The 13,991-nt window shown below is 46.1% G+C and overlaps 2 protein-coding genes across 2 annotated transcripts; both read left to right on the top strand.

Annotated features, from left to right (window-relative positions):
• Positions 1 to 153: 153 nt before the first annotated feature.
• On the top strand, positions 154 to 6,868 carry nags (N-acetylglutamate synthase). The gene is made up of 8 exons (XM_067233590.1): positions 154 to 575; positions 1,388 to 1,668; positions 2,210 to 2,423; positions 2,998 to 3,178; positions 4,102 to 4,141; positions 4,734 to 4,865; positions 5,334 to 5,516; positions 5,857 to 6,868. Exons 1-8 carry the CDS (start codon positions 210 to 212, stop codon positions 6,044 to 6,046), a joined length of 1,587 nt encoding a protein of 528 aa, XP_067089691.1. The 5' UTR covers positions 154 to 209; the 3' UTR covers positions 6,047 to 6,868.
• An 84-nt stretch (positions 6,869 to 6,952) lies between these two features.
• On the top strand, positions 6,953 to 13,320 carry gngt2a (guanine nucleotide binding protein (G protein), gamma transducing activity polypeptide 2a). Its single transcript, XM_067232868.1, has 3 exons — positions 6,953 to 7,006; positions 12,780 to 12,869; positions 13,099 to 13,320. The coding sequence occupies exons 2-3, from the start codon at positions 12,786 to 12,788 to the stop codon at positions 13,222 to 13,224; spliced, it is 210 nt and encodes a 69-aa protein (XP_067088969.1). The 5' UTR covers positions 6,953 to 7,006; positions 12,780 to 12,785; the 3' UTR covers positions 13,225 to 13,320.
• Positions 13,321 to 13,991: the final 671 nt, after the last annotated feature.

Below are 13,991 nucleotides of genomic sequence, written 5' to 3'. Positions count from 1 at the left end.
TCAAGAGATTCTGGTTGTATGTATCCTTGGCAACCACCTCCCAAAAGCGCAGGTTAGTGAAATCCCTCCTCCCATTGAAATCTGAACTGCCCACGTTTGGGAAAGTGCTGACAGACGAGACTGCCTGTTTTGCCTAGTGCCCCTTCACACGAGGAGGCATCCAGACCACTTCAAGGGCGTGATCATCTTTTTTTCTCCAAACAGGCAACATGGCAAAAGTAAACAGTAGCACTTCCAGTTGCAGGGCCATGGTAATGGCTGGCAAATACCTATCGAATCCATCACCGGTGCTCTCCCAAAGCACCGGTCACCGAAGGATGTTGAAACTTCAGCGCCGTTTAGCGAGTTCAAACGCGGCCGGCCACGGGAGCAAAATCCCGGCTCTGGGACATCAAGATTTCCCCAACTCTTTCTCAGCCTCTGACCGTCATGTGTTGTCAACCCGCACTCTAATATATCGCGATGTCAAGGCTTTTCTCAATGAAATTGGTGGAGACCCCAGAGAAGCCCGATACTGGCTAACCCAGTTCCAGAGAGCGAGTTTGTCACAAGCCCCTGCATTTGCAGTTATAGAAGTAAGTGTGCAGTGTGAGGCTACAGTTAGCAAAGGCTAGTTAGCTGCTAAATTCGTCAAAACGGGGTTGCTGTTTACGCTGCCTATTACTTTAAGCCACAACACGAAAAGGGTAGTCTAGTGCTACAAATGGGTGGTACTCCTGTTAATGAAAGACATTTTACGCAAATTCGACAACGTCTGTATTTTTTTTTTTGCTCATATGGACGAGTATTAGCCTAGCCAATTACTAGTTGGTCATTTTCAACAGCGACGTAGACTAACCAGTCTGTTCGCATGACAACTCTGTTTTATGTGTTCATGCTAATGTAGTGCTAACAGACGTCTAGAGTTAACTTGTTCTCCCCGTTGTTTATAGTATTAGCTAGTTATTTTAGTCAGAATTCGAGTATGTAAACGACCATCTAAATGTTGAGTAGTGTAATCAAAAACAGAGCCTACAGACGTTGTCGTATTTGCGTTACGCCTGTTTCACACGATTGTGTATTTTTACGCATCTGTTTGCACAAGTTGCATCCACTCGAGTGCTTCAAATGTTTGTGCTATACCTACTGATCGGCAACTGTGCAGACGTTGGGAAACATCTGTGTTTAGCGCATCACAAAAAGTTCAGCCTTTCTCTTACTACTTTAAAAGCTCAGCCGAAACCTCCGTTATGATTTTATATTTTGTAAAATACACTTTGTCTTTCATAATCATTCAAAATCTCACTTGCTCAAATAGTGTTCCGTTTATTTGGGGTGGTCGAGGGGGCAGGCGGAATGTGCAGGTAAACATGTTACAATCATTAAAACATGATATCTCTGACGTCAGGTGGATAAGTCCGTGTTTCAGAGCAGCGACATGCTGCAGAGCTTGGCCTTCGGGCTCTCCTTCCTGCAGCGGATGGACATGAAGCCAGTGGTGGTGATGGGACTTTCTCGGGCAGAGGTGGAGGAGGAGGTGTTGGCAGAGTCCACGTCCAACATCAGGGCGAACCTAGTTGAGCGAAGCCAGGCTCTGACGGAGTTACTGCAGCAGCACTCGGCCACGGTCATACCTTTCTTTAGTGCCGAAGCACTGCTTCTGCAACAGGACCCTCCTAACGGAAGCAGGTCAGCCTACGTACAGTCACCATAACAACACAAAGTAGACAACACAGCTGGACTCTGCTCAGAGTTTTTCCTCATTACTTTTGAGCACAAATGAATCATTTTTGCCATTGTATTAATTGAGTTAATTCAATTAGTTCCTTCATTTAGCAGACTCTTCTATCCAAGGAGACATGTAAGAAATTGTTGAGCAGTGAATATTTGTAAATAATACGTTTGTTGATAAATAACAACCTGTAGGACAGGCTTTTGGGTCTGTCCTGCTTGATTAATGGATTTTATTTTTATTTTACCCAAAATACCCAACCCTCATGGGCTTACAAGACAACAACAGTACAGTCTCAGTGGTCAAACACGTCATTCCTTTCCAAAAACACAGGCAATATTACAGCTCGGCCTCAAACATTCTACTTTCACTCCCAAGCTGAGCAAATCAAATCTGGAACATCTCTGGCAGCGTCTTTTCATGCAGCTTGTCACTGCAGGGAAGATCAACCTATATCCCTGCGCGCGCAGCACAGTAATCACCCTTCTTTCCGTGCAGTGGTGAAGGGCCTATATCCGTGGACAGCGGTCTTCTGCAGTGGAGCCTGGACTGTGGCGCTATCCCCCTAGTGTGCCCGGTGGGGAGGAACACCACTGGGTGTTCAGTAGCGCTGGACTCGGTCAATGTGACTGCAGCCATCTCCAGGGTCCTGAAACCCCTCAAGGTCATGTTCCTCAACAGCCGGGGTGGTCTACGCAACCAGGACCACAAGGTGTGTGTGTGTGTGTGTGAAGGGGTTGGTAAAAGAATGAAGGGCCTCAGTGTACTGTTGTACATTCAGGTTCTAGAAGTCAGTGGAGCAGATGTTTACAGTTTACCTACAGTATTTTGGTTGTAATGCAGTGTTTTTGTCCGGTTATTAGTAGTCTTACTTTACTTCTTTTTTTTGTTGTTGCTAGAAATCCCACGTCAGAAACCCAGTGTGGGTGGATAGGTTGTTTTAAAACCTGGTCTCGGGTTGGGTCACTTAAGTATAAATAATTTTCAGTGTCAGGTGGCTGAGCGGTGAGGGAATCGGGCTAGTAATCCGAAGGTTGCCAGTTCGCTTCCCGGTCATGCCAACTGACGTTGTGTCCTTGGGCAAGGCACTTCACCCTACTTGCCTCGGGGGAATGTCCCTATACTTACTGTAAGTCGCTCTGGATAAGAGCGTCTGCTAAATGACTAAATGTAAATCTTTCTTTCTTTTTATTTTTTACTTTCCTCTACGCCTCCTTCTCCTACCCCTTTCTCCCTCCGCCCATCCCATCCTCGCCCTCCTGTCCTCGGCCCCTCCCCTCCTCCAGGTCCTGGGTTCGGTGTCTCTGCCCGGGGATCTGCCGGGCCTAACCAGTGCGTCGTGGCTGAGCCTGGCAGAGTGCCAGCGGGTGGCCACCATCGCCCAGCTCCTCAACCAGCTGCCCTGCGAGTCGTCCGCCGTCATCACCTCCGGCAACACCCTGCTCACTGAGCTCTTCAGTCACAAAGGTCAGGCTGGCCAGAGGCCTCAGTCTCTCCCTTGCTCCCTCCCTCTCCCCCTCTCCCTGCCTCCCCCCATCCATCCCTCTCCCCCTCTTCCTCCACCCATCCCTCCCTCCCTAATGTGCTGGGTTAGGGACAGGCAGAGTACCTAACCCCTCACATACTAACCTCAATGTGACAACCCCAACCCTCCACTCCACGTGCCTCTGAGGACAAGAACTCTGCCCCCCCTCCCACGTCAACTCCTGGGCTCCCGTGGGCCGAGCCGACTTGTTCACTCAAATTGAGTTGTTGGGGAATGTAACGGTTTGGAGGGATTGAAAAAAAAATAGACATTTCAGGACATTGCAAACTCTCTTTGGGTGATCGACATGCTGGCATGCGCATCATGCGTGAGCCAGTGTCGTGCTGTGCATGCCACTCGCGTGTTACTCCAAGAGAGGATGTGCGTAATCGAAGACAGGGCTATGTTTGGAAAAGTTTGCCATCCGAGAAGACCGCTCCGATTCCCACATGGCCAGCCTGGTAACAAAACATATAGCTGTTGACCTATAGATGGCCCTCTTGCATTAGCTCTCTTCCTGAATACTAGAAGTCAGGAAGTTTCTCTCTATTCTGGATTCATGCACGGCTTAAATTAACTTTTTACGATGAGCTGGAAGTATGTGGTGTTTTAATCGATCTCGCTTTGTGTGCAATTAACTTTTGGAACTTGGAACGGTTCAGCATGTCATAAATCTTCATACAAACGACTCAGGCAGAACTAAAGGGTCCTTATTACCAGTCTGGATGTACGTGCCCGATGCCATAGAAGTTGATTTGGGTTATGGGACACCACAGAAGCAGACCTAACCTGTGTGCAAGCAACAGTGCACCAACTAGTCCATGTCTCCTGTCCTCACTTCCCCCATGTCCCTCTCTTGTTACAGGGTCGGGAACCCTGTTTAAAAACGGAGACCCCATTCACCGGTAAGACTCTCGACCTGTTTTACGTCTTAATTCGTCCTGGAAAGAATCAAAACAGAGCAGTACTAATAATAAGGAGTCAGGTGGCTGAGCGGTTAGGGAATTGGGCTAGTAATCTGAAGGTTGCTAGTTTGATTCCCGGTCCTTGGGCAAGGCACTTCACCCTACTTGCCTCAGGGGGAATGTCCCTGTACTTACTGTAAGTCGCTCTGGATAAGAGCGTCTGCTAAATGACTAAATGTAAATAATAAATGACTCGATGAACGTCGAGCTGACTTTGTACAGGCGACACGTAGACCGAGGTAATCCTGAATAGGCCAGCTAATCCTGAATAGTCCAGGAAGTGCCCGGCTGACGACTGACCTCCCCTCCCCCTGTGTGTCATGGGAATCAGGTGGCTGAGCGGTGAGGGAGTCGGGCTAGTAATCTGAAGGTTGCCAGTTCGATTCCCAGCCGTGCCAAATGACGTTGTGTCCTTGGGCAAGGCACTTCACCCTACTTGCTTAGGGGGGAATGTCCCTGTACTTACTGTAAGTCGCTCTGGATAAGAGCGTCTGCTAAATGACTAAATGTAAATATGACTAAATGTGTCCAGGTACACCTCGTTAGAAGGCATCGACTTGGAGCGCCTGCTGGCTCTGATAAACAAGTCGTTCGACAAGACCCTGAAGGAAGACTACATCGAGTCTCTGAAGGGACGCCTCCACTCCATCTACCTCTCTAAAGGGTGAGTGGGCCAGGCCTTCGGACAGCCCATGTTTGGTCGGTTCCTTGAAGATAAGTCTTTATGAGTGCTGGATCGTTTGTAAGTGAAGTGTGACAGGAAAAGCAGGGAGAGTGGGGAAGACACGGAGCAAAGGGCCGAGGCCGGATTAGAACCCAGGCCGCTGCGGAAAGGCCTCAGCCGACGTGGTACCCTCGTGTATCTGGTGAGCTACCCGGGCGCCCCGCTTTCCTGCACGTTTGAGATGTTTCCCTCTCTTCCAACACACCTGGTTCAAATGGACGGGTCGTAACCAAGCTCTGCAGAGGCCTGATGAGGACCTGTTCATCTGAACCAGGTGTTGGAAGAGAGAAACATCTACCGCATGCAGGGCAGCGGGTCCCGAGGACCAGGGGTGAGAGGCCCCACCAGCTGAACCGGGACAAAACTGCACAAAACCCAATGACCTTGACCTTGACTTGTGACCTCTAGCTACAGCGCGGCGGCCATCATCACCAAGGAACCAGTGGGCAGTGCCACTCCCTACCTGGACAAGTTTGTGGTGAGCAGCAGCAAGCAGGGCCAGGGCACCAGCCAGGTCCTCTGGCAGTGCATCCGCCAGGACCTGGGGCGCCTCTTCTGGAGGTCCCGCGGCTCCAACCGCATCAACCCCTGGTGAGACCCCAAGCTGCTGAACGGGTCCAGATTAGGAGCAGCCGCTACGCTACCTAGCCTGGGCTGTCTGTGTTTAGCTTGTGGAGGAGAAAACTGTAGGAGTAAACGATAATCTATCAGTGATACACATACACTACACCTGTTTAATATTTGTCAATAATATAGGTACTCAAGCACGTGTCCCTATTCCTGGAAGATGTCCTGTAGGTTTAAGTCCTACCTCTGCACACTTCTGATATTATTTCGTATTTTTATATTTCTGCTGTACAGCACATTGGTTACATTTCTTGGTTTTAAATGCGCTTTATAAATAAACTTGAACTTGTCCACCTATCCCAAGGTACTTCAAACACTGTGACGGAAGCTTCGCCAACGGCAGCTGGACCGTGTTCTGGTTCGGCCTGACAGACATCAGGGACTCGTACGAGCTGGTGGAGTATGCCAAGCGGGTTCCCGACTCCTTCTACGAGCCGGTTGGAGGAGGAGGAGGAGGAGGAACCGCCCCCCAGACCCCACCCCTCCAATCCTGAATCCCCTCCTGACAGCGCCTACTCCTAACACGCTCCCAAGACCCACATTCTGTTACACCACAAGGTTTTTAGACGAGCAGAGCAGTTCGATCCTTTCATAAACTGTTTTTGGAGTAGTGCGTTACGGGGTTAGTTTGTGTTGTGTGCACTACACATTTCTGGAATTCTGCCAACCCTGCAGATGCTGGACTTAGGAGTGGATACCATGATTATTTATCTATTACTGCTCTTATCTTAAGGCTACTGCAAGTCACTTGAAGTTACCAAGAATTTGTTTACTTGAACCCTGCAATCGTTTCAAGTTAATGTGCTGGGCTGAGGTTTTCAGAGGTGAGACTGAAACAACCAAAAGGGTGCTGCCGAACTTGATAGATGTTTGTAATTGCATTTCGCTCCCTTTTGGATTAGCGGGGAGTTTCGCGAAGAATGATTTTCGCATTCACACAGCCTCTTGATGTGAAGGTGACCCTCGTGACGGCCTGTAGTACAGTATTCTTTTGGAGAGCCGTACAAGTCTCAGGTCCGCATAAGACATCCTCGCACTCTACCTAACGCAGATTTGTTCAAAGCAGCGTCTGAAGAGAAAGCGTGGATGTGCAGTGGATAGTTTGCGGTAGCACATCAATGACTTACTATTACATATAACAGTAACTGCTTAATACTTATAATAATAATAATGACTTATTATTACTTGGGAAATTTGAGGCCTTATTCCCAGCAGCTGTGCTGGGGGTACACCACTGTTTACATGTACAGTACATACACTGTAGAGGATGCAACATTTACACGATGGTTTTGATTAAACAAATCTTTTCTTGAAAAGTCATGTTCCCTTTCTTTCTCTTTGTATTGATTGTGTGCTATCAGCTCCGGTGATGCTGTGATGAGGAAGTTAGAGATAGAGGACTGAGACAAAGCCACAGATATTTGATTGATTTAACCAGGCATTCAGAACAACTGGTGAGAGATCACATAAAACAAGGGTTCTATCCATTGTAGTGGATAGATCACTATCCACTACAATATCTACAAGGATACACTAACCACCTATAACAAAACCATCCGTCTAGCAAGGAGAGAATATTTCTCCAACATTATTACAGAAAATGCCAGAAATTCCAGAGTTCTTTTCTCCACCATTGACCAGCTGCTAAACACTGTCCCTGCCCCACCTCCATCCTCAGCAGTTAAATGTGAAGAGCTTGCTTTGTTCTTCAAGAACAAAATAACTTTGATCAGAGCGAGTATTATTAATAGTGGGGTCGAAACTGACATCAGTAGATTCTGCAACATAACCATGAGCACATTTACCTGTATCACACTTAGTGAACTTTCCAAAATTGTCAGCGAATCTAACTCCACAACCTCAGATATTGATCCTATACCCACAACATTCTTTAAGCGAGTGTTTGATAGTGTCTCAGGTCCGGTGCTAGAGATTATAAACACATCCCTTAGAACTGGCGTCTTCCCAGATGCCTTCAAAACAGCTGTTGTAAAGCCCCTATTAAAGAAATCCAAATTGGATAACAGTCTACTTGCAAATTACAGACCAATATCAAACCTTCCATTTATTAGTAAAGTACTGGAAAAGATAGTTTTAGTCCAATTAAATTCTTTTCTTGAAGAAAATAACATCCTGGAAGTCTCGCAGTCAGGTTTCAGGAAATATCACAGTACTGAAACTGCTCTCACCAAAATAATTAGCGACCTCAGACTAAACTCTAATGCAAATAAAGTCTCTATCCTTATCCTGTTAGATCTCAGTGCAGCATTTGATACAATTGATCACGACATCCTAATCAATAGACTGGAAAAGCTTATTAGGTTCACGGATAGTGTATTGAACTGGCTGAAATCATATATCACAGGAAGGAAGTTTTATGTTAGTTTAGGTGACCATAGGTCCAAGAAACATGAGAACTGCTACGGGGTTGCTCAAGGAAGCTGCTTAGGTCCATTAGTTTTTTCTCTTTATATGTTACCACTCGGCGACATAATCAGAGAACATAACATAGAGTTCCATAGCTATGCGGATGACACACAACTATATATATCCACTGAACCCAACGATGCAACGGCCATCAATTCCATTACCAACTGCCTGTTGGCAATAAACAAATGGATGAATGATAACTTTCTTAAATTAAATGAAGACAAAACCGAAGTCCTACTATGTGGCCCCAAATCCAAAAGAGAGATGCTTATTAAGAATCTTGGAGGCTTAACCCCCTGTCTTAAACCAGAGGTGACGAGTCTCGGTGTAATCCTGGACTCAGATTTGAATTTCAACTCTCACATTAATAAAGTGACCAAAACAGCTTTCTTTCACCTGAGGAATATAGCAAAGGTACGACCATTCATAAACCAAAATGATGCAGAGAAGTTAATTCATGCTTTTATATCCAGCCGGCTGGACTACTGTAACGCACTTTTCACTGGTCTTCCCAAAAAAACTACAGCTCATTCAAAATTCTGCAGCTAGATTATTAACCAAAACTAAAAGGAGAGAACACATTAGTCCTGTCCTAGCTACTTTACACTGGCTCCCTGTTACCTTCAGAATTGACTTTAAGGTCCTTTTCCTCACATACAAAGCTCTACACGGACAAGGACCTAGCTACATTGCTAACTCCTTTATAAACTACACACCAGCTAGAACACTGCGATCATCAAATGCAGGCCTATTAGAGGTCACCAGAAGCAGTCATAAGAAGATTGGTGATTCGGCCTTTGTCAATTACGCCCCAAAACTATGGAACAAATTACCCATAAATATTAGGGAAGCAAACACTCTAGACATTTTTAAAAGACAGCTTAAAACCTACCTTTTTACCGAAGCATTTAAGTAATTTTATCTAAAAATTTTATCTCAAAAAGTTTTCCTACTTTTAAAGTTGTTTTCTCTCTTGAACAGAGATCTTATTGGGATTTTTATTTTTGTTTGAATTGTTTATCACTTGTATTATTGTTTTTATTGATTTTATGTAAAGCACCTTGAGCTACAATTCTTGTATGAAATGTGCTATATAAATAAAGTCTTACTTACTTACTAAGCAAAACAGTTATTATTAAAGCGGTGAGGGAGTCGGCCTAGTAATCCGAAGGTTGCCAGTTCGATTCCCGGTCATGCCAACTGACGTTGTGTCCTTGGGCAAGGCACTTCACCCTACTTGCCTCGGGGGAATGTCCCTGTACTTACTGTAAGTCGCTCTGGATAAGAGCGTATGCTAAATGACTAAATGTAAATGTAAACACCCACATCAAAGAAAAAGTCTAACAAGTAGCGTCAAGGAGCAACACGAACAGGCTGTCAGGGAGCCAGTGTGAAAACATTTGCATGTATGCGGGAATGTCCTCGATCGAATCTGTGCAGAGATTCCAGCAAGCAGGTCATGAATGAGTGACAGAATGTCTTCATTGATCTCACGGATTAGACCCCGGGATCAGATTAGGAGGACCTGCCAGGAATAGGTCTGGAAGCATGCTAACAGCTCTCATCTGAGGTAATCTGAGGGTCGGTCAAGGAGTCACGATCGGACATCAGGGCGGATAGGGCACCAGCTTCAAGACAAGGTCACACCCAGCCCTGCCCGGCAGGCCTCACGGAACACGACAGATCGCCTGCTTTTAGACATTTAGATTACACCCTTTGAATCTCTTAAATATCTGATTGTAAAGGGCTGTACCAACTGATAAGGTGTGTCTGTATGTTAACTAGTGACTCCTATCACACATCTATCTGTGGTGGGGTTGTGTTGTTCGGACATGGAGTAGTTACATACTGGGGTTGCAAAAAGGTTTGTCTTCTGGTAGCAATAAAATACTGTCCAACACTGACCTGTTGTAGAAACAAATGATTGTTGCTAATGGAATTAGAGGGGTCTCTAACCCTAACTAAACCGGACTCCCAGCCAGGTGTTAGATACTGAGGGTGGCTAGCTGCAGTTGGATTTGTCATGGTTCTTCTTGTATTGTGTCTCTCTGTCAGATGGTGGTGCATTGGCTAAGAGGTTAGGCTCTCGTTAAAATCATCAACTACAACTATGACCCCTTCGACAGATACACTGATTGAATAATTACAGCTTTGTGATAGGCTTAGCGGTCGTGTCCGTGGGCAAGTGTGGATGCAGACAGGACAGAAAGAGGCTGTTGTGAGTAGGGATGTGTAGGTTAATGTGGAGCTCAATGGCTTGGAATGATGTTTACCTAACTAACCCAATTACTGCACATACTGGCATGGTATGTCGGTACAAAATGTAATTACCTGCAGAACCAGCTGTTACCTGAAGATGGCAGTATATCCTGTTAGTGCTAGTGGTTTTACTAGGATATGAAGGAATATTCCAGTTTACGCATTCTCTCGACTATTCTAATGACTCTATAACTATCGCCTTTCACAGCCATTGTGTATACCAGTGGAGAGAAACCAGAGAACACTAGCAGACTGTTCTGTTGAGGTTTGTGTAGCCTCTGTTTCTGCCGTGTCCTATTTACTGTATAAAGGTCACAAGCTAATGCTGTCATAATCACTTTCCCTTCCAAAACTTTAAACATCCGAGACTACACGTGGGGCTGCACAGTTAATGAAAAAGAAAATTGCATGGCGGAACTAGAACCCTAATGTATTTAGACAATCCAGAGAGGTAGTGTCTCACCAGGTAGTGTGTGTGTCACATTGACACATTGAACACATGGACATGACGGGGAGTCAGTTGGCTGAGTGGTTAGGGAATCGGGCTAGTAATCCGAAGGTTGCCAGTTCGATTCCCGGTCATGCCAACTGACGTTGTGTCCTTGGGCAAGGCACTTCACCCTACTTGCCTCGGGGGAATGTCCCTGTACTTACTGTAAGTCGCTCTGGATAAGAGCGTCTGCTAAATGACTAAATGTAATGTAACCATATTGAACATGCAGTTGTGTTTGTTTTCCTGTGTGACTTTGATGTTTGACCTGGCTTAGATCCATACCCTGGGGTCAGAGGTCACAGTTTTGCCAGCAAGAGGAGCTAAACGTCAGTACAACAAAGAGCTAGAGGTCGCAACCTCATTTACTAAGGTCACGATCAGCATCAAGGCAGCGGGCTTCCCTCCTGGTTCTCTGCCAGGCTTTTGTAACATCGCGGCCAAGATGATCTCAGGCCAGCTTGACATTTGGCTTGGCTAATTAGTCCGATTGCTTAATCTCATCAGCGGGAATGGGAGGGGCCACAGCGAGGTTGTGGGTTCCTGTTTGGGGTTAGACTCCGCCCCTTTGGACACCCTGCTAAAAAGGAAGGTGCTGGGAACACAGCGGCCAGTTGGACTCAGGGTGGCGGGTCCATCACACCCTCCTCTAGAGGACAAGAGACAACAACTTCCTGCAGCAGCTGCCCCCCAACCAATCGGTGAGTAGCCTGCTGTTCCACCATGGAGTGACATCAGTGTCTACAGCTTTTATCACACAGTTAGAAACTCTTGATTCAAATCTGGATTCTTTTTGTTGGTCTTCTGAGCACAAAAAAACGTTTCTTTTGCGCTCAGAAGTGTCTGAACTTGTTTTGTAGAGTTTTTCTAGCACAGTCTAGCCATCTAGGTCTTAGAATGACTCATATCAATGACGGACAGTGGGATGTAAAGATCACAGTCATTTATTGCGATTTCTGTAAACTCTTATAGTTTTCACTGCCAAATGTCAACTTGCAGGCCTGTGTAGAAATAGGGGAGGAAGAACAAATGTCACAATGTGCACATCTTTATCCTGAGATAGCAACTCCAAGTATTGATTCTTTTAAGTATTGATAATAGTATTGATAGAGTTTTTAGAGAGTTACCTACAACTATTTCGGTTTTGAGAGAGTAACACTTAGGTTTTTGTTTCAACCAATGAGCTAACCCTTTAACGTACTGTAACTAGTTTACATATAGATTACAAGCTTGATATTTGTTTATTTTAGGTGCTTAATTCTAGGTATTGCGTCGATCTTATGGGTCTGTTTGGTGCTCTGTTTGGTGCTCTCTTTTTGTGCAGACTGTTGAGATGCAGTCACTTTCTGTAAAGGAATCTGGTTGTCACATTTTCACTAATGTCTCAAAGTGGCTATGACTTCTGTAGACACTCTGTCAAGGAATACCGTTGAAATATATTTGCTCTCCTGGATGTCCTTGTGGAAAACGAAATGTGACCCCAAAAAAGCTCCTTGACACCAATGTGACACAACCATGTTAAGTTCTTGTTATTCAACCTACTGATCTACTCATCCTGTCCTGTGGCATTCTAGGCAAACACAAATACCAGCGCACGCTCTGATTGGCTAATCCCACAAGCTTGTTGTGACATAGCTTGTGCTCCTTCCACACATCCTGTCCTTTCATATCGAGAAGATTCCCTCTATCGGGGCAAACGGACAGTCCATCCCAGCATGAGATTTCTAAGAAGGGGGGATTATAGGGATTTGAAAGGTGAACATTAAGACTTGAGGATCAGGGACTTACCCACTAAACAGTTCTTATGAACACTAATACCAAACAAGAATGCTCTCGTAGCAACCAATGACTCCACTAAAATAGGAATAAAGTCTTTTTTCTCTTTGTGGATCTGCTGGTCGTTCATGTGCCTGATCTTACAGCTTGTATTTCCACCCTTTTTGTCCTGTGTTGAAACGGCCCCCCTTCGCCTCCTCCTCTTCCTCGACCTGCTCCATCTCCCCCTCCTCCATCTCCCCCCCCCCCCTCCTCCTCCTCCTCCTCCTCAGGGCAAGATGGCTCGAGACATGTCCGACAAGGACATCCTGAAAATGGAGCTGGACCAACTGAAAAAGGAGGTCTCCACCCCACGAGAACCTGTGAGTATCCAGAGAGAGAGAGAGAGAGAGAGAGAGAGAGAGAGAGAGAGAGAGAGAGAGAGAGAGAGAGAGAGACGAGACGAGAGAGAGAGAGAGAGAGAGAGAGAGAGAGAGAGAGAGAGAGAGAGAGAGAGAGAGAGAGAGAGAGAGAGAGAGAGAGAGAGAGAGAGAGAGACGACAGACCGGGATTGATCGCATCGAAACTGACCCCCGACCCCCCCTGTTCCAGATCTCCAAGACGGCGAAGGAGCTGATTGACTACGTAGAGGGCCGGTCTGGTGACGACCCTCTGATGAAGGGAGTACCCGACGACAAGAATCCCTTCAAGGACAAGGGGGGCTGCGTCATCACCTAGCCCAGGGTGGCTCTGCTCTGGTCATCCCCGGGCCAGAAGAACAGACACCAACCTAACACCAGGGCTATCCCATGCTCAGCCTTCAGCACAGCGCTGAATACAGCCAACTTAGTAGACTCTGTTTCTCGCTCAACCAGCACATCTTACATTCCTGTAGTTATGTTTGACACCTCACACACCTGTCTTCATACTTTTGGTTCCGGAAAGTTCTGAGAGATTGAATGACCGGGGTTTTTTCATGTAAATAAAGCATGTTTTGTTCGGCGTCGTTGTGGAGTTGTCTCTGTGTCCTCTGGGGCACATAGAAGTCGCGATAACCAGTCAAACCGTGGGGGATGGTTGCGGATCAAAACACCACACGACTCGATCAAATTCCATCTAAATTTTTTTGATTGATTCTTCTCCTCAATTCTTCTATTTCGATTTGAATCGACGTTGTACGAGCGGGCGAAATTCCCAGCACTGGAAAGCAGGGAACCAAGAACACGACATGATGCCAAGAGGCCTGATTGAGCCTGTGCTAAGTCCTGGGTAATGCAGTAGGGCTTTAAGGAACTGTGAATGGATGTAAGAGCCCTTTAATAACACCAGAGAGGGCTTCCATCTGGGCTGTCGGCCGACCACTCCTAATCTCATTTATACCCTGATTCCCAATCAGACTCTGATCCAATCAAGGTGGAACAAGATCTGTTTCCTCCCGGCCCCCAATCACATACAAATACACACAATTGTTACCCAAGGATAAATACAGATAATAATAAAAAAGA

The sequence above is a fragment of the Osmerus mordax genome, chromosome 3 (genome assembly GCF_038355195.1).
Source record: "Osmerus mordax isolate fOsmMor3 chromosome 3, fOsmMor3.pri, whole genome shotgun sequence".
Taxonomy (NCBI): domain Eukaryota; kingdom Metazoa; phylum Chordata; class Actinopteri; order Osmeriformes; family Osmeridae; genus Osmerus; species Osmerus mordax.
The sequence above is the reverse complement of the archived record's forward strand: the minus strand, read 5'-3'. Positions and strand labels throughout refer to the sequence as shown.

What these genes read in the sequence shown, in the direction of transcription:
- nags (XM_067233590.1), top strand. Translation starts at nt 210, where the DNA reads ATGGCAAAAGTAAACAGTAGCACTTCCAGTTGCAGGGCCATGGTAATG. An exon ending in GACCCTCCTAACGGAAGCAG is followed by an intron (nt 1,669 to 2,209) that starts GTCAGCCTACGT and finishes CTTTCCGTGCAG; the next exon opens with TGGTGAAGGGCCTATATCCG. An exon ending in TCCAACCGCATCAACCCCTG is followed by an intron (nt 5,517 to 5,856) that starts GTGAGACCCCAA and finishes ACCTATCCCAAG; the next exon opens with GTACTTCAAACACTGTGACG.
- gngt2a (XM_067232868.1), top strand. Translation starts at nt 12,786, where the DNA reads ATGGCTCGAGACATGTCCGACAAGGACATCCTGAAAATGGAGCTGGAC. An exon ending in TCTCCACCCCACGAGAACCT is followed by an intron (nt 12,870 to 13,098) that starts GTGAGTATCCAG and finishes CCCCTGTTCCAG; the next exon opens with ATCTCCAAGACGGCGAAGGA.